The sequence below is a fragment of the Solanum pennellii genome, chromosome 7 (genome assembly GCF_001406875.1).
Source record: "Solanum pennellii chromosome 7, SPENNV200".
NCBI classification, from domain to species: Eukaryota; Viridiplantae; Streptophyta; class Magnoliopsida; order Solanales; family Solanaceae; genus Solanum; species Solanum pennellii.
This window is the reverse complement of record NC_028643.1, coordinates 70,075,729-70,094,798: the sequence shown is the minus strand read 5'-3', so window position 1 is coordinate 70,094,798 and position 19,070 is coordinate 70,075,729. Positions and strand designations below refer to the sequence as shown.

The 19,070-nt window shown below is 33.8% G+C and overlaps 4 protein-coding genes across 4 annotated transcripts in view; all 4 read left to right on the top strand.

Annotated features, from left to right (window-relative positions):
* The first annotated feature begins 643 nt into the window (after positions 1 to 643).
* On the top strand, positions 644 to 4,022 carry LOC107025855 (endoglucanase 11). The gene is made up of 5 exons (XM_015226624.2): positions 644 to 997; positions 1,078 to 1,290; positions 1,364 to 1,564; positions 1,644 to 1,898; positions 3,168 to 4,022. Exons 1-5 carry the CDS (start codon positions 794 to 796, stop codon positions 3,804 to 3,806), a joined length of 1,512 nt encoding a protein of 503 aa, XP_015082110.1. The 5' UTR covers positions 644 to 793; the 3' UTR covers positions 3,807 to 4,022.
* Positions 4,023 to 7,437: 3,415 nt separating this feature from the next.
* Positions 7,438 to 10,310, top strand: LOC107025854 (protein NRT1/ PTR FAMILY 6.4-like). Its single transcript, XM_015226623.2, has 5 exons — positions 7,438 to 7,645; positions 7,760 to 7,880; positions 7,971 to 8,188; positions 8,425 to 8,966; positions 9,305 to 10,310. The coding sequence occupies exons 1-5, from the start codon at positions 7,643 to 7,645 to the stop codon at positions 10,194 to 10,196; spliced, it is 1,776 nt and encodes a 591-aa protein (XP_015082109.1). The 5' UTR covers positions 7,438 to 7,642; the 3' UTR covers positions 10,197 to 10,310.
* Positions 10,311 to 10,697: 387 nt separating this feature from the next.
* Positions 10,698 to 18,529, top strand: LOC107024513 (pyrophosphate--fructose 6-phosphate 1-phosphotransferase subunit beta-like). The gene is made up of 16 exons (XM_015225501.2): positions 10,698 to 11,023; positions 12,278 to 12,439; positions 12,567 to 12,688; positions 13,418 to 13,471; positions 13,625 to 13,731; positions 13,820 to 13,925; positions 14,263 to 14,326; positions 14,480 to 14,568; positions 15,019 to 15,150; positions 15,347 to 15,517; positions 15,628 to 15,743; positions 15,873 to 15,984; positions 16,113 to 16,197; positions 17,006 to 17,050; positions 17,423 to 17,491; positions 18,074 to 18,529. The coding sequence occupies exons 1-16, from the start codon at positions 10,870 to 10,872 to the stop codon at positions 18,148 to 18,150; spliced, it is 1,665 nt and encodes a 554-aa protein (XP_015080987.1). The 5' UTR covers positions 10,698 to 10,869; the 3' UTR covers positions 18,151 to 18,529.
* Positions 18,530 to 18,652: 123 nt separating this feature from the next.
* LOC107024611 (glycine-rich RNA-binding protein 4, mitochondrial-like) overlaps positions 18,653 to 19,070 on the top strand; it is a 2,614-nt gene continuing 2,196 nt past the window's right edge. The window contains exon 1 of the mRNA XM_015225597.2: positions 18,653 to 18,979. Coding sequence (XP_015081083.1) covers positions 18,844 to 18,979 — 136 coding nt within the window. The 5' untranslated portion in view covers positions 18,653 to 18,843. The remainder of the gene's footprint in view (positions 18,980 to 19,070) is intronic.

The following is a 19,070-nucleotide window of genomic DNA, read 5'->3' as shown; positions in this document are numbered from 1 at the left end:
TGCAATACAGCGCAAGCAATTACTATTTTCACTTGCATGTCACATTCATAGTTGTTCATGCCTTGTCTTAGTATTCTGAATCTACTTTTCCACGCATCAAAAGTTCTTTCAATCACATTGCGCAGAGAAGCATGTCTATAGTTAAATAGCTCTTTTCCATTCTTAGGCTCTCTTTCACTTCCTCGGTAGTCCTGCAAATGATAGCGCATTCCTTTGAATGGAGCTAAAAATCCTCTTGTGTTCCGTAGACCAGCATCAACAACGTAATATTTATCTACCAAAATAAAATAAAAGCAATTCATGTTTTATTTAGTAGCTAGTGCATTAAGACTAAATAATGTTGGCAGATGGGGAGCTAATTGAATTGGTTGGTGTCAATAAATATATTATTTTTGTAAAATAAAAAGTTAAGGGTAAAAATTGAATTTCTAAAACTTTCCAAATAATGAAATTTGGCCCAAATACTAGTTTTTTCCAGTATTTGGGAATTTGGAAAATTTGCCAAAAAAATTTGCCAAATAATAAAAAAGTGTATGGACAAACAAAATTTGCCAAGTTTTCCCCAAGTTTTACTTGCAAAATTTATGGCCAAACGGGCCCTTAAAGGAAAGTGACACACTAGACTATAGACTACACATCTACAGATTCCCCCCACTACACTAAAAAAAACAGAGCACACACTTTTGCTCATAACTTCTCCTTTTTCTTCACTCCTAAAACCTCTTTAGGAGTGACAGTAGAAGGAGAAACAAACAAACAAAGAAAGAAAAAAAAAAGATCAATTTCCATCATCATGAAGAGTTTTTATTTGCACTATTTTTCTCTTCTTCTTTCATTTTCCACCATTTTTTCTTCTTCTGCTATAGCTTTTGATTATGCAGATGCTCTTTCCAAGAGTCTCCTTTACTTTGAAGCTCAAAGATCCGGTCGATTACCTTACAATCAACGTGTCACTTGGCGTGACCATTCTGGTTTAACTGATGGTTTAGAAGAAGGAGTAAGTACAAACATTTGATTTAGATATAAGTTATACGGAGAAATTAATGATTTTTTTTTAATTTGAAATTAACAATGTAGGTTGATTTAGTTGGAGGTTACTACGATGCTGGTGACCATGTGAAATTTGGTCTACCAATGGCATTTACAGTAACAATGTTGTCATGGAGTGTTATTGAATATGGTGAAGAGATTTCGTATTCGGGAGAAATTGAACATGCCTTTGAAGCTATCAAATGGGGTACTGATTATTTCATCAAAGCACATACTAGTCCAAATGTCCTATGGGCTGAGGTATTCAATTAAATTAAACACAATTTATAAATAATTATTTTTTTGGATGGAATTAAAAATTTGTGATATTTAGGTTGGAGATGGAGATACTGATCATTACTGTTGGCAACGTCCGGAAGACATGACGACTTCTCGTCGATCATTTAAGATCGACGAGAATAACCCCGGCTCTGACTTAGCCGGGGAGACAGCTGCCGCAATGGCAGCTGCTTCTATTGTGTTTAGGAAAAGTAATCCGCATTACTCTCACTTACTATTGCACCATGCCCAACAGGTAATATGATTTAATTAACAAATTTAAGTTATATGTACTGATCGATTTGATTGATATTATTTAATTAACTTGGATGCAGTTATTTGAGTTTGGTGACAAGTACAGAGGAAAATATGACAAAAGTGTGGGAGTAGTGAAAAATTATTATGCATCAGTGAGTGGGTACGAAGATGAGTTGTTGTGGGCAGCATTGTGGTTATACAAAGCCACCGACAAAGAAGATTATTTGGAGTATGTAATTAACAAGGCAAATTCGTTTGGAGGTATTGGTTGGGCTATTACTGAGTTCAGTTGGGATGTTAAATTTGCTGGTCTACAAATTATTGCTTCTAAGGTAACCGACACTAACTCTTTTGTGTTTGATCGAACTTTTCAAAAATATTATTATTGTGTGTTCATATCTGAGTCATGATGAAATATTGTGAATAGTGTAGTCTTTTTCAAATGTTTGAATTTGTTGGGCCAGCATGTTTTGTATTGCATTAGCTTCCAATATTTCAATTTCAAAATCTTATAAAACGTGTATTATATAAAGAAAATGTAAAAGAGAATGTATACACTTTTTAAAGTAAAAGAGTGATTGTGTCAAATCTCATTTGGTTGCTTTTTGTTAGGAGTCAAATGTGGAATAATACTTTTACTTCTAGGTGGGATATGCTTTTAACTTTATGGAAAACCAATTAGTGTTAAATAAAGATTGTTTTCTACCTGGTTGATGTCCGACTAAATTTGGACTCGCGCCAGCAAATTCTACTTTGGGATAAAATACTTCCTTACAAAGTGGCGATTTGTATCTAAGGATAAATTAATACCTCTCACTCCACTACAATCGTTATTGGTGTGTAGTATTAAAGTTGATAGAAAGCTATGTGTGAGGGCAAATTAAGGTATCATAATAAATGAAGGACTAAATATATGTGGTTGATAAAGACATAGATAGGGGCCTTGGAGAACAATGTCACATGCATATTCATAGGTCATTTGACAGTACCTTTAATGTAGGGATCTTCAAATCAGATGGTTAAAGCAAAAATAGGAAAAACAAGAAAAAAGTGGATGAATTACCTCATATTTGTTCTAGCTACTCCATACTCTAATTTAATTTCTTTATTGAGTCGATTAGGGCTTAAAGTATTTTATATTTTTTCTCTTGCATATGATATGATGTAATATTTGTGGTGAAAACAGTGCTGGTTTGAGTTCCCACAACATTGAATTTCCATCTACCTAACTTGAAAATTATGAAAAATTATGAACAGATCATTTGCCCCACTTTGACTCCACTTCCTGAAGTTTCCCAATAAATATTGCATATATCTTTATATATGATGTAATAAAAATAATAAAGCACAAAGTGTATTTTTATAAATAATTAAATTCAAAATTTAATAGAACATTCTTTTTTAGCATGATAAAAATCCCATCCCTTCAAAAATGGTATTATAGACATAGCTAATAAATTGATTTGACAACCCACTGCCTAGAATCACATGACCCATACTTTTGACAATATTTTGATGGTATCTTTCTTTTTTTTACTCCTAAAAATAAATGTCTAACTTATTCGAGACTGAAACGTAATTATATAAAATTTTCAATGCAGATACTGCAGGAGAAAAAATACAACAAACACATTCACATACGAGAACAATATCGTTCAAAAGCCGAACACTACATATGTTCATGTCTCAACAAAAACAACGGTACCACCAACGTCGATCGTACCCCAGGCGGACTACTATACGTCCGTCAATGGAACAACATGCAATACGTATCGAACGCGGCCTTCCTCCTCACATTCTACTCAGATTTCCTTAAAAAATTCGACAAAAGAATCGTGTGCCATGGAGGAATAGTTGATCATGAAGAACTATTCAATTTTGCTAAATCTCAAGTGGATTACATATTGGGCTCAAACCCAAAGAACATGAGTTATCTTGTGGGTTTTGGGCCAAATTATCCAAAAAGAGTACACCATAGAGGGGCCTCAATTGTGTCTTATAGAGAGAATAAAGGCTTTATTGGATGTACACAAGGGTATGATTATTGGTACAACAAAAATGGGCCAAACCCAAATGTTTTAATTGGGGCAATTGTTGGTGGGCCTGATAATCAAGATGAATTTAATGATGATAGAGCAAATTATGTGCAAACAGAGGCTTGTACATATAATACAGCACCTCTTGTGGGTATTTTTGCTAAGTTTTATTTTTTAAGTGCACCATTAATTGCATCTTTCTAAAATATAAAATATTATTAGTATTACACAAAAAATATTATAGTTATAGAATATGTTTACTTATCTTTTTTTTTTGAACTATTTGTGTTTTTCTTTTTTTGGGTTTTGTTATGGTGGCTAAATTTGGCAACAGCCTCCATATGATATTATCATACCTTGTGTAATGTAAACCCCAATTGTGCATATATGATAATGCAAGTAAGAGACTTATGTATTAAATCCTTGCATTTTTTTTCTATTAAACTAAAAAGGGCTTTAAATATCCTTTAACTGTTGAGTTTGATGTAAAATTTAATTTTTTGGCTTTAAACTGACCTTGATGTCAACATATTGGCCTTAAAATACTTTGTTTTTGACAGTCGGATGTAGAAATATAATTACTTGATATTATTTTATTAGTATAATTAACCCAAGCTAGTTAAATCTTAATCCAAAGTCGGATCCACCTAATAACCCATTAAGCTAAGGGGAAAAAGATTATTTTTTTTAGGAAGAATGGATAAAAGCTACACAAGCAATGAAATGGTATTTTTTAGACTATTGCATTTCAATTTTCATGTCTAAATTTTCTGGGAAATATTTAAGTAGGATTGGGTCAAAAGAATCAGAACAATATCATTTGAAAAGGACAAGAGACTAATAGCTTTCATTATACAAATTGTCCTCATCCATGCACCATGAGGCTCCAATGTGTGATGTTTCTTTTTAGAAGATTTTTGTCCATTATCGACTCTAAATGACAAAATTAATAGTTATTTTTTACCCTTTTTTAATTAAAAAAGGAAAAGGATAAAAAATCCTCTTAAACTATGCAAAAGGAATAAAAATGCCCTCCCGTTGTAGTCTGGTTCTCATCAATACTTTGGTCCAAAAATGTCCTTATTGTTATTTTAGGTAAAAAAATGCTCATTTTTTCAAACAAATATATTATTTATTTTCTTTTTAACACATTCTTTTTCTAATGATATTTTTTTAAATTAGAAATTTTTTATCTTCATATCAAAATTTTTTTTAATGAAAATACTTTTTATTTTATTATAATTATTTTCTATCGCTATATAGATATAAATTAATGATGAATATACTATGATCTTATACATATAACACATATTATCTGTCGAGATCTTATATGAAGTTATTTTTATTTTAAATGATAAGATGAGATTGTGAAGAAAAACATATATACTACATTTTTATTTGTTAAAGTGATTTTAAAAGAAAGAAAACAAGATCATAGTTCTCTAATAATTTAATTAAGAAAAAAATTTAGTTAAAAAGAAAAAAATATACTTATTTGGAAAAAGGCATTTTTAATTCATTTTAGTTACTATAAGGGTATTTTTGGACCAAAGTATTGACTACAATGACATTTTTGAATCAAAGTATTTACGATAAGGGCATTTTTGAGTCAATCTATAAACGAAGGACATTTTTATTCCTTTCATATAGTTTGAGGGAATTTTTGACCCTTTTCCCTTAAAAGAAATTATGAAATCTCTTCGGATATGCCTTTTTGTGTGGTCCAAAATGAAATAGTAATAAATAATAAGCTTTTGCCTCTCTATAGTATTCTTTCGTTTCAATTTTATATGATAATTCTCGATCTATATAGCGTTTCACGCTCACATGTTAAAAAAAAATGTTATTTTAACCTGTATTTATAAGGTTAACCAATAAACAGAAACAGAAATAAGATGAAGCAGAAAATACATAAAACACAAGAAGTAATCTGAGTCCACAGAAACTACCGTGTGTCCTTAAGAAATTTAATCCCCTCACTGTACCCAAGGTTATGGATTAATTTCTCCCAAGATAAAACGAATTAAACCTGTTAAAGAAATAGCGGTACCTCAAATTTCTTTAACTTCAGCGAACTTCAAAACAACAACAAGTCACACAGACTCAGTCGATCGACACTTTGATTTATTTGAGAGAAAAATATATGCAGAGAAGGAAAATTTCAGTGTTTGAAAAATCGAAAATTGACTTCCTTTTATAGCCATTTTTTAGCAAGAAACGTGTCTGTTCAGAGAAATCTGTTCAGACCAGAAAGTTGTATCTTTTGAAAAAAAATAACAAATTTTCAGAAAAATGTGTCTGTCTTTTCGGAAAGAGTAACAACTTTTAGGAATGTTAGCGTTACCCGTAAATTTATAAGAAATAATATTAACAGGATTTATTTGATTTAACAAAAACTGATTAAATAAATTTGTCCAAAGCCGAGCGAGCGACGACGACAGCGCGAAGGGGCATCTTCTTTTTAGCTCTTTAAGAAGTAATGGAAGTGTTTCCTTATATAAAAACAACAATTTCCCTTTCTTTTGCCGATATGGGAGAAATGATTTTTTTCATTTTCCCTCCAAAATAGTTCCCTCACTTTTCATATTCTCTCTTTTCTTTTCCCATTCACACTTGCTAAACCCAACAAAAAATACCCAACTACCAATAGGACGATATCCAGCTAGTGTATTTGCTGAAACTATTTAATTAGTAGCTAGCTAGCTAGAGGCCAATGTATAGTTGTATGAAGCAGTGACACCAATCATTTCTTTCTTTATGTTTGATACACCTGTTACCAGTACTATTAATCAATAATTGATACTACATACAATGGTAATATTAGCGTAGAAATATGTCTTTTTGTAATTCTGCTGATTTGCTGCTTTATTAATTAAATAAAACTTTGCCCCTTGAGTTTCTATCTATAAATAAGTTTTATTTTTTCAAAAAAGAAAACATAAAGTCTCCACATTTGACTGATTCTTTTCGTAATCAGGATTTGTTTAGTTACTTTCCGCATGACATCTAAATATTTTCCGGACCTAACACGCTCTGTAACGTGTGAAAATGAACACAACATTTCAAACTTCAGTATTATTAGCATATTTGATTTTCTTGACATATTATTTGTTCTCAACTGTATCAATGAGAGGTAGAGAACAGAAACCTAAGATAAGGAAAGGACCATGTATGAGGGGCCTGGGTAGGATTATGAGAGAAAATAAGCAAATATATACGTCCAAATAAGTTAGGTGGACCAAACAAATTAAATCAGAAAACAAATAATCATCATCGATTTTATTGTACCAAAAACATAATCAAAACTAACATTTACGTTATTTTTGTTTGCTTAAACTTTAATAAACCTACTTAATTAGTTTTTCCTGATATAATGCAAAAGTTAAAGATTTCTCAATAATTTGACACAACCTTTTTTCAAGAGTTCACGGAAGGAAAGAACATCAAAGATGCTTGAATCTTACTATACACAGTACACAGTTTCTTCCAGTAACACGAGAAATCACAACAAAAAAATATACGTTAACAAACTAAAAAAGAGTTTTTTTTCTTCTGTTACTGTGATTTAACATGATTTTCACCTCACAACTAAGCATGACTTCTCCGTCCTAACAACTTTTTTTTAGTCGTTATACATCCTTTTTACAAGAAATCTTCATTTTTACACGATATATGTATATACGAACCTATATCAACTGCTTCTCCATCTATCTAGCATATGTCAAAAGCTTTAATGTAAATATTAAAACTGTGACAAGTACTGGTCCCATTGTGAAGAGATAAGAACGACCAATGTACATTCTTATCAATCTAATAGATCAATGAATTGTAAACTTTTTTCGACCACAAAATGATGCTTCCAAATACAAACAAACCTGATGCAATCAGTCAATACCTTCCAACTTTAGAACACATATGTGGCAATGCTGCTATAGTTTATTTTTCTATCTTTTGGCCTAATCATTTATCCTCATATTTTTCTTTAAACTAGAAAGTTCAGAATCCAAATATAATATCATCTCCTTCTCTCTATTACAGCAATGGTAACGTCTGCGTACATTTTACCGTCCCTAGACTCACCACTTGTGGAATAATTACACTGTCTATGTTGTTGTTGCTTACATATCTCATCAAAACTTTCATTTAATCATGTACAGGTTTTGGTTGATAACCATGCTGGAAAAGATGGTGCAGAAGATGGTAATCTGGTTGATTTTCGAGGAAATCCGGTGGATAAGTCTAGGACAGGGGGATGGTTAGCTGCAGGACTTATCCTAGGTGACCTTCCTAACAGAGAACTCTGTCTAATATTTTGAGTGTGTAATGCTTTTTGTAGTCGCATAACTGAAGTTATTAATTTTATTGTAGGAACTGAGCTATCAGAAAGGGTATGTGTTATGGGGATTTCGATGAATTTAGTCACGTACTTAGTTGGAGATTTACATCTTCCATCCTCCAAATCTGCCAACATTGTCACCAATTTCATGGGGACACTTAATCTTCTTGGTCTTCTAGGTGGTTTCTTGGCAGATGCTAAACTCGGACGTTATCTGACTGTTGGAATCTTTGCTTCAATTGCTGCTGTGGTGAGATTCTTGAGCAGATTACAGATAGAGAAGTTATTTCGTATGGAAAATCTGAAATGGTGTTCATACTAATAGACAATATGTTAGCTTATATGTCTAGTTTTCGAACTGGTAAAAGATTTGCTATATACTTAACTGAATTACATGTAAATCTTGTTTCTTTTAGAACTTGTTCTACATGTTATTGTCCATTAAATAAGTACTGTTTTAATATACGAGAGCTTGTGTCTAACCAGGGGGTTACGCTTTTGACATTGGCGACATCCATTCCAGGCATGAAGCCCCCTGAATGTAACCCAAGAAAAAGTGGTCACTGCATTGAAGCCAGTGGCCAGCAGCTTGCTCTTCTCTATACGGCGCTTTACATCCTAGCTCTTGGTGGTGGTGGAATTAAGTCAAATGTCTCCGGGTTTGGTTCAGACCAATTTGACTCATCAGATCCTAAGGAGAACAAGTCCATGATATACTTCTTCAACAGATTCTATTTCTGCATAAGCCTTGGTTCTCTGTTTGCAGTGACTGTGTTGGTGTATTTACAAGACAATGTAGGAAGAGGATGGGGATATGGGATATCAGCAGGCACAATGGTCCTCGGGGTCGCTGTATTGATTGGTGGAACGACGTTGTATCGATTCAAGAAGCCTCAAGGAAGTCCTTTGACTATCATATGGAGGGTTCTGCTTTTAGCTTGGAGGAAGAGAAAGCTTAGTTACCCTTCTGATACTGGCTTCTTGAATGAATATCACAATGCGAAAGTCCCACATACACATATGTTGAGGTAAGCTTATCTAACTAACCAAATAAGACTATTACTATCTAATATCGATGCAAAACAACAATAAGCATGGTCGATCATGGACTAGACCATCCCAACATAGGATGGAAGCGCGGTATCGCTAGGCAAATCTAGTCATACCAAAGAGAGTTCACAAAATGGGCAATAGACATCACGGTACTATATTCACAGGCAATTGCATCATAATGTAGTCGTAAGTTGCTGAGATTTTAACATATACGGCCAGGATTGACCTGAATGTAGTAGTTTTAGTAAAAAATTAAGAAATCAAACAATTACTTGATATATATAGAAGCTAACCAGTACTCGTTATCAAATAGGTGTCTTGACAAGGCAGCCATTCTTGATGACTCTGCAGCTGCAAATGAGAATAGCAAGAATCGTTGGATAGTTTCAACAGTTACAGAAGTCGAAGAAGTGAAAATGGTGCTCAAATTGATTCCCATATGGTCCACATGCATACTTTTTTGGACAGTATACTCTCAGATGAATACCTTCACCATTGAACAAGCTACCTTCATGAACCGGAATGTTGGAAACTTTGCTGTCCCTGCAGGTTCCTTATCCGTGTTCCTCTTTATTAGCATACTTCTCTTTACTTCCATAAACGAAAGGGTCACAGTACGTATTGCCAGAAAAATCACTCACAACAGCCAAGGAATCACAAGCCTTCAGAGAGTTGGAATTGGACTACTACTCTCTATTGTTGGTATGGTAGCTTCAGCTCTGGTAGAAAAACGACGAAGGGAACATGCCATCCATCATAACTTCAAGATAAGCGCATTTTGGTTAGTGCCTCAATTCTTCATTGTAGGTGCTGGGGAAGCTTTTGCCTATGTAGGACAGCTGGAGTTTTTCATCAGGGAGGCACCAGAAGGGATGAAATCTATGAGCACAGGCCTATTTCTCAGCACACTCTCGATGGGATATTTCGTGAGTAGTTTGCTAGTATTCGTTGTACAGAAAGCAACAAAAGGAAGATGGCTTAAAAGCAATTTAAACAAAGGAAAACTGGATTTATTCTACTGGTTGCTAGCAGTTCTCGGAGTAATTAATTTCTTGATTTTCATTGCATTTTCAATGAAACACCAATACAAGGTGCAGAAACTTAGCAGTATTGAGGATTCTGCAGAAGAGCTCGGGAGTTGGAAGGATTTGACCCTCGACAACAAGGAAAAGAAACTCGAAGCAGACGAGAAGGTGGAAGCTTAAATACAGCATATTAGCTTTCAATGAATCATTCATTTCCAGAGTTTGTAATATAAAACTGTATTCAATTATCAAAGACGTCAATACAAATTTGCAACCAGTCTTGATTTCTGTTTAGATTAAAACCTTCATTTTCTTTTCCCGATACATTGGATGTTCTAAGGATTATGAGAGTATCAATTCAGAAAGCGCAACGTGATATTTACACTTCAAAATTCTCACCAAATATACTGTTTCTGTTAAGCACTTTTGAGTCTTTTTTTTTTCTTTCAAAATAAATTGATTTTAGAAGCATGATCAGAATTCCAAATTTTTGAAAAATACTTTCTAACATGTATATAAATAAATTTCAAATAAAATGCGGTCTTTACAAAATATATACTCTGACCAAATATTAGTACAATAAATTTCAAAGTAAGTGATTATTATTTACTAAAAGTTAAGTATTTTTTCGAAGGGAGCTGCTGGCGCAAGCCCGAGCCCCTGAATAGCTATAGCACCAGTTACCCGGCTTTAGAATAGTTCAATATTGGCAGCATTCAAAATCATAACTAACTCTCCACTTTCTACGATTTCACTTGAAAAAAAATAATAATTAAACTTCACATTTTTCTCACATCTCTCATCTTCTCCTTCTCGTCACACACACATTTCCAATTAGTTAAGCACGAAAAACATGGCAGCGACTGCCGTCGGCCCCGGACGATCGACCTCGTCGTACAGCGAAGTCCAACACAACCGTCTCATTGTATCGCTTCCTCTGCCTTCTGTCCTCAAAAAGCCCTTTTCAGTCATTGATGGCCCTCCTAGTTCCGCCGCTGGAAATCCAGGTTAGTCTCACTTTTTCTAGAGGAAAATACTTAACTGATTCCAACGTGCTATTTCTCGGTTTTCAATTGTGTAGTTGCTTTCTATTTTTGAATTTTTAGTTCATCCATTGTGTTTCCTATTTTAAAAAATGTGTATCGTTGTTCAAACCTCAGCAGAGACAAAAAGCACGAGGTGATTTCTTTCATCTGTTTTAAGCCCTGGTGGATAGAGTTATTTATTGTTGTGTATGCACGCAAGTTGGCCCTGAATTAATGTAATCAAAAACAAAACAAAGAAGTGTACCATTAAATGTGCAAGGGAATGGAAAATAATCTGACATTCACTTGATGTGCAGCATCAGCATTATTACTAACTTCTTACTCTGGTCTCTAGTTGATTTTTAGATAGTTTTATGGATTTCGATTAATTGGCAAGCTTCATAATTTGATAATAGGCCTGCATCCATATATAAGTTGATTAGATGTTTGATGATCTGAAACTTTTTTTGAAAAAAACACACAGAAGGATGTAACACTGAGATTTCATTCATTCTATTTAATATGACACTCTTATCTCATAACTCGGTACAAAAGAATTGACATCATTATATATTTGGGAACTCATTAGCCTTAACATTCCTGTTTTATATGCTTGTGTCAGCTTGTATAGGAATGGTAGGTGACGACCACTAGATACCAACAGTATTTCATATAATACGATACATAGAAGCATTTATTTATGTGGTAGTATAAGAAACTAGTAAATGAGTAGATTTATAAGGACTCTATCTTCTTATATACTTGGTACCAAAGTTAGGCCTATCTAATCTTGGACTAAATAAAAATTATCCAAAATGTTATATAAAAAAAAACACAAACTTGGGCTTTTAGTTGGTGCATGGTTATTATTAGTCGCGTGGTTTTCCCAGAGATGGCCGCGAGTTCTGTGCCAAATTAGGTGGTGTGGGGAAGATTAGAACTAATTTTGTCTTGAATCTAGCACCAACACAAGGTACTATTCCTCATAAAATAATTTTTTACTGAAGAGCTTTAATGAAGTATAGCCAGTTTAAAAATTTGAAGCAAATGATGACAAACAAACGAGGCTAATCTAATTTTCTGCTCAAAATGGAGGTAAGTTTTCCATATAAAGACATCACACATGTTCAATTTCCGATCTCATTAGCCCAAGAGATAGAACCCGCTAAATATTGTGTTACAAAAAAGCCTTTTTTCATGCTTAGCTTCATATTCATTTTAACATCATTATTGTAGGTGAAATTGCAAAGCTTTTTCCAAAGCTGTTTGGGCAGCCTTCCGTGTCGTTACTTCCAGGTCACACATCTGGAGCTGCATTGGATCATACTCTTAAAGTCGGGGTTGTATTGTCCGGAGGACAGGCTCCTGGTGGGCACAATGTCATCTCTGGAATTTTTGGTGAGTGCTTTTCCAATAGTTCTTACTTAATGGTATTTACTTTTTTGTAGTTCTGTGCATATGTATAGTTATTACATATTAGTACATAAGTGTGTATCTCAGCAATTAGTTGACTATTTTTCTCTAGACTATTTGCAGGAGAAAACGAAAAATAGCACACTCTATGGATTCAAGGGAGGTCCAGCAGGGATAATGAACTGTAAATATGTAGAGTTGACAGCGGATTTTGTTTATCCTTACAGAAATCAAGTAAGAAATTTACTTTCCATCATCCACTTAATATACATGGTCTTTGTTTGCACTTGTTCCAAACAGTTTTTCTGTAGCAAATTATGCTTGTGGACTTTTATGGAAAAAATATTTTTCTATCCAGAGTTATCTGTAACAATATGATGGCAGCGTATTTAGTTTCTGACGTGGGAGCTTTGCAACTCTTTTTTTTTTTATTGTAATTGAAATTTTCATTAATCGCCAAGTAAGGACATCACGTTGCTTAGCATAGCATGTCACAGCTAACTAATCTCAAGGAGAATACACACTCTTATCATCCTAGACATCAATGCTACCTTTCTAGATGTATCATTATAAACTTCAAATTGACTTCCAATTTGGACGATGAGTTTCTGTAGTAAATTTGTAATGCACATTGAAGACACAAACTATTTCTCTGGCAATGCTTTCAAGCTCCCTTTTTTGTTCCTTCAAAAATACGGTAGTTCCTTTCTCCCCATATGGCATGTATATTTTCAGCATACATCAATTTGAGAAGCTTTGTCTGTTGTGTTTTACTTCTTCTGCGACTGGTTATCCAAGAGACTGCTGCCATGAATTGATCAGAATTGTTTGAATTTTGCAACTTGATTAAGCTAAACATCTGCCTTCGGTTTAGTGGATATTTTATCCTTATTGTTTTCTCTTTTTGATTTACCGCCTAATTTTACTTCTGTAGAACATGTTTGATTGATAATATCTTGACAGGGTGGCTTTGATATGATCTGTAGTGGTAGAGACAAGATAGAAAGTGATGAACAGGTTATCTTTCTTTTCTTTCATATTCAGATAGTTCTTCACTTCATCACCCATCAACTTCTTTTTTATTTCTTCTTTTTATTCTACGCAAACTATGCTTCATTGTAACTCAGTCTGCATAATGTTTTTGTTTTCTTCTTCTTCTTCTTTTTTCAGTTTAATCAAGCTGCTGAAACAGCTAACAAACTTGACTTAGATGGGATTGTTGTGATTGGTGGAGACGATTCAAATACAAATGCTTGTCTTCTAGCTGAGAACTTTAGGCAAGTATTATTATTATATTGGACTGGCTCATGGTAGTCGTCATTGGCATTCTTCTCATAGAACTTTGTTTATTTGGTGCGACTGAAGGGGTAAAGGTCTGAAAACACGGGTTATTGGATGCCCGAAGACAATTGATGGTGATTTGAAATGCAAAGAAGTTCCTACTAGTTTCGGATTTGATACTGCTTGCAAGGTAATTGTTTTCCCTTTTGCCTTATTTCCGAAATCTTAGTTCCATTTTACTTCACATTATTTTTATAAATTATATCTAGGTAGCACTTCTCTCTTGACCTTTAATTTTTGTTACTTCTAGTACGAGAAACACTTCGAAATGGTGTTACTTCAGAATATTTTTATGCTATGTCTGTCTTATTTTCAAACTGTTATGGAAGAATTTTACCCAAACCTTGTTGCTTTCTTAGTTTTCTTAGTAATGACATATTATCACCCAAATTTGATAACTTCGGTAGGCTATTCCTATCTGTGGAATGTATAGATAGAGATTATCCAACTTCACAATTCCGGTGCAGATATATGCAGAAATGATTGGAAATGTCATGATAGATGCTCGTTCAACAGGAAAATACTATCACTGTAAGTACATAAATTGTGGACAACTTGGGATACTACTTTATACATGATTAACTTTGAGAACTAGGACTTGTTTCTTCTAAATAAATTTTTAATTTTAACTCTCAATAGTATTATTTATGTTCTTTCTTATCAAGTAATTTATGGTTTCTCTAGTTGTAAGGCTTATGGGTCGTGCTGCATCACACATCACATTGGAGTGTGCTCTTCAAACCCATCCTAATATTACCATCATTGGCGAAGAGGTAATTGTCTTCCAAATCATTGAACATATTTTTCATGCATGTATGCAACATATTACACTTATATGTGCCGAAAACTTGAATAGAGAATTCAGTATTCTCCTAAAGTTCATTACAAATGCACGGTTTGAATAAATTTGTAATGAAGAAACTCTTTGCAGTAATGGTTATTTTTGGAAGTTCAATTTTATTAAAAGTTTCTCTAAGTTTCTATTGTATACTGTGTCTAAGGAAAAACCTTAACTTTACCACTTAAATTATTAGGTAGGGACTTCAGTGCATGCCATCGAGAATTCGATATGATTAATTGCATTAAAATTCCATTTCCATGACTTTTTTTTCTGAACACTATTATGTAAAGAGGATCATGCCAAGTATGTTATTAGAATTAACTTTATAGAAACTGTTTCGTGATTTTTTCCTGACATTGACAAAGGTACTGTTTTGCCACAGGTTGCAGCCCAGAAGCAAACACTTAAAAGTGTTACAGATTACATCGTAGGAGTAATTTGTAAACGGGCAAAACTTGGTTATAATTATGGGGTTATACTAATACCCGAAGGCCTGATTGACTTCATTCCAGAGGTTCAAACTTTTAACTGTAGAAATCATATTTCCACTCTATTTCTTGTAATATAACTTTTGGTCATGGTTACCTCCATTTCACTCAGTTCTCCTTTCAGCTTGTTCTGTCTTTTGCATCTGATTTAGTTGATTCGTTTATCATCATGAACAGAAATAATCAATAAAGTGTTGTTAAGATTATCTCTCTTATTTTCAGGTGCAACAGTTGATTGCAGAGCTCAATGAAATCCTGGCTCATGATGTTATTGATGCAGCTGGCAGTTGGAAAAAGAAACTCAAAAGCCAGTCTCGCGATCTCTTTGAACTCCTACCACAAGCAATTCAGGAGCAGTTACTTCTTGAAAGAGATCCACATGGAAATGTCCAGGTACTCTCCTTCAGTTCGATGGAAGTCAGGAAAATAGGACAATTGTTCATTTAGTCAAGCCATACTATGTTCTTTTTCTTATAGTACATTTTCTTTTGCAATTTCTACAGGTTGCCAAAATAGAAACTGAGAAAATGCTTATTCAAATGGTGGAAGCTGAACTTGAAAGCAAGAGGAAGGAAGGTTCATATACCAAACAATTTAAAGGGCAGTCTCATTTTTTTGGGTAATTGATACCACTTACATATGACCTGTGCTCTTTGCTTTAATAACCTATAATTAGTACTAGTACTTAGAACTGCTTTCCTAAATTTATCCTTATAATAGTTCTTACTTGACTCTGTTTGCTTTGTAGTTACGAGGGTAGATGTGGTTTGCCTTCAAATTTTGACTCCAACTATTGCTATGCATTGGGTTATGGGGCTGGAGCACTTCTTCAGTCTGGCAAAACAGGCTTGATTTCCTCTGTCGGTGTTTCCATGCCTCCTTTTGTCTTCCCCTCTTTATCCTTTCCTTCTACCTAACTATCTTTTATGTTGTACATCTGGAACTTAGACTAATTGCAATTTATACTGACACACTTGTTCATATATAGGTGGGAAATTTGAAAGCTCCAGTTGAAGACTGGACGGTCGGTGGAACAGCACTAACATCTTTGATGGATGTCGAAAGGAGACATGGTATTAACCTCCTTTCTTCTTGTTCATTGAATATGGTGTTATGGTGTATTCTCCCTATTGATAAGCAAAAGACTTAGAACTGCAAAGTGCCTAATTTTCTGTTCAGACTCTTGCTCTTTTGTTTGAATTATTTTAGCTGAATACCTTAATGCTAAAAGAAACTATTCGGATTTTTCTATTCTGAAGCATCTACTTAGTCATTTATAGAATATATTCAGGCAATAGTCAACTAAGGACAAGTGCCTTTCTTATTCTTCCAGTGTATATGGAAACCATTTTCCAAAACAAAGCAAAAGAAAAACTGAATTGACAAGGAACAGCCAAATGTTTGCACAAGTAATTATAATAACGGAAAAGTACCTTGCTTACATCATATGAATGATTCACACTTCAGAGATTCTCTGTTTGAGCCTTCGGGGGGATTGATACGCCTCGTTTATATGATGATCCATAACAAATTTATAGACACAAGCACTTAGAGTGTTAAGAGATATTTAATTAGTGTAGTATTTAGCTCGATGACATTATGAGACTCTCAGTACGAGTAGATCTAGGATGTAGAATCAGCAATTCAAGTTCTCAAAGCTAGTTTGAGTAGCTTCCACTATAGCCACTGGTCATTTGAAGCTGAGGGTTCGATTCTCTTAATAAGTACCAATGATCCAGGGATTTTCAGATATATATAAAAGTTCAGAGCGAAAAGTAGTGGTCCTACATAGACACTAGGTCCGCCCTCGCCTTCCAGACCTGTCATGTTTTGGCTAAGATTCCATGCTATATTTGTGATGAAGTGATCAAACTTTTGCAGGTAAGTTCAAGCCTGTGATTAAGAAGGCAATGGTGGAACTAGAAGGTAAAAGCTCCACAGTGCTATGAATACAGGCTATGGTTATTTACTACTCCCTCTATTCCATATTAACTGAATTTGTGAGGCAATGTACACATTAAAAAAACATTCAAGGACATAATTTAAACCATAATTTCCACTATTACCCTTTGTGAAATCATAAATACAACTTTATAAGTAGTGAAATTTATCTCCTAGAAAATGTAAAACTTGAATAAATGAAAGGGCAAATATTAAGAAGATTTCAAACATCCATCTTGAACAATGAAAAAAGCCTAAAAATTCATTCAATATGGAAACGAGGGAGTATTTTTTTAGTATAATCCGTTCTGCTGTAACTTTTGGGTAGTTAAAGCCTCACAATTGTTCAACTCACAGGTGCTCCTTTCAAAAAATTTGCTTCCTTGCGAGAAGAGTGGGCTCTAAAGAATCGATACTTCAGCCCTGGTATATCTTTAATATTGTTTGTAGAAACGTGTTAAGTTCTTATTCAATACTTGAATTTTAACCTTTAAAAGCATGCACTAGCCACAACGTTGAGACTTTTCTTCCACATACAGAGCTAATTAGGCTATTGATATCCTTGTTAATTTGATTCATCTGGCACAATCTTTATTGGGTATGGTTGCCAATATACCCTCCTCACTGATACACCCTGCCTCCCAAGTAACATATTCTCTGCAATGAATCGTCATTGAGTACATCAAGTGATAAAACATAATGATGTTAGCAAATCATATATCTGATTATCCTGTTGACACACCTTTTTCCTTCTACAACTAAGGAACACTCCATCTAAAAGAATATCTCTGTCCATGCAAGGTAGGAGTAAGGTTTGCGTACACTCTCAAACATCACTTGAGCTATTACACTGGCTATGTTGTAGTTGCAACCAAAGAACATTGGTTCCAGCAACGCTCCCCTGTTTACACATTTTTTATTTAGGATGATTTGTAGGTTCTGCATAGGTGTTGGATGGCTTGTGTTAATTGTGTGCTTATTTTTTCTTGTTTATGTACTTGCGAGCAGGTCCTCTTCAATTTGTTGGCCCAACATCAAATGAAACCAATCACACTTTAATGCTGGAGTTGGGAGCCAAAGCTTAATTGATTCCCAAATCTGAACTCGAACTTCTGCTCCTTTGACATTTTCATCAAAGCACATTCATCCTATATAGCAAATGGACTCAGCAGATGGCTAAAACTTGCTTACAGTCACAACATGCTGGTTATTTCTCGGAGAGTTGTTCATCTTATTCTTGGACGGGAAAATTTTTTTTCACATTATTCAACATTATCTTTTGAGAAAATTGTTTGTCCTGCTGTAGATTTATGGTCTCTATATTAGCAGATAGCACATTTCTGAAGCTAAAAGAGATGTTCTTTACTACTAAGCATTAGAATTTTGTGTAGCCAAAGTGTACACTTTTCATGCCTTTGTTTAACTACTTTCATATTCTTTCAAAATAAGTGTTGTTTCACAAAATTTAGAATACATTGATTTTTCTCTTCCAGTTTATTTTTTCTTTAAATAAATGAAATCTTATAACTAAAAAACTATTATTAAAGATCAACTTCTTTGTAAAGATTTTTTATTAAGAGTAAATTAGTAAAATACTTCTTACTTTTTAGGAGTGAATGATTTTAGTTTATTGCTAGTTTTTCATTTTTCAAAAAATAACACTATCAATGAGGTTAAACAGTCTTTTTCTATAGTGATTTATCAAACATTTGATAGGCTCAAATATTGGATGTTAAAATAAGAACATTGTAGAAGAAGCAAGTTTAAAGAAAGAAAAAATGAAGGGAATTTGGATAGAGTTGTCGAGAAGAGTTGTAAGACTCCCAAATAATATTGTGAATGGACGACTGTATTGCTCTCCTCCTTCATCTTCATCTTCTTCTCTACCTCCCAATAACAAACTCTTCGTAGCTGGTACTATGATTTCATTTTCGCTTAATTTTTTCATTTCATCTGTATATATATATATATATATATATATATATATATATATATATATATATAT

Bases quoted from the DNA above. Each gene is read 5' to 3' on its own strand.
- LOC107025855 (XM_015226624.2), top strand. From the start codon at position 794: ATGAAGAGTTTTTATTTGCACTATTTTTCTCTTCTTCTTTCATTTTCC. The intron at 998-1,077 runs GTAAGTACAAAC...TTAACAATGTAG, and splicing joins CTGATGGTTTAGAAGAAGGA to GTTGATTTAGTTGGAGGTTA. The intron at 1,899-3,167 runs GTAACCGACACT...TTTTCAATGCAG, and splicing joins TACAAATTATTGCTTCTAAG to ATACTGCAGGAGAAAAAATA.
- LOC107025854 (XM_015226623.2), top strand. The intron at 8,189-8,424 runs GTGAGATTCTTG...GTGTCTAACCAG, and splicing joins TTGCTTCAATTGCTGCTGTG to GGGGTTACGCTTTTGACATT. The intron at 8,967-9,304 runs GTAAGCTTATCT...GTTATCAAATAG, and splicing joins CCACATACACATATGTTGAG to GTGTCTTGACAAGGCAGCCA.
- LOC107024513 (XM_015225501.2), top strand. From the start codon at position 10,870: ATGGCAGCGACTGCCGTCGGCCCCGGACGATCGACCTCGTCGTACAGC. The intron at 11,024-12,277 runs GTTAGTCTCACT...TCATTATTGTAG, and splicing joins TTCCGCCGCTGGAAATCCAG to GTGAAATTGCAAAGCTTTTT. The intron at 15,151-15,346 runs GTTCAAACTTTT...TCTTATTTTCAG, and splicing joins TGATTGACTTCATTCCAGAG to GTGCAACAGTTGATTGCAGA.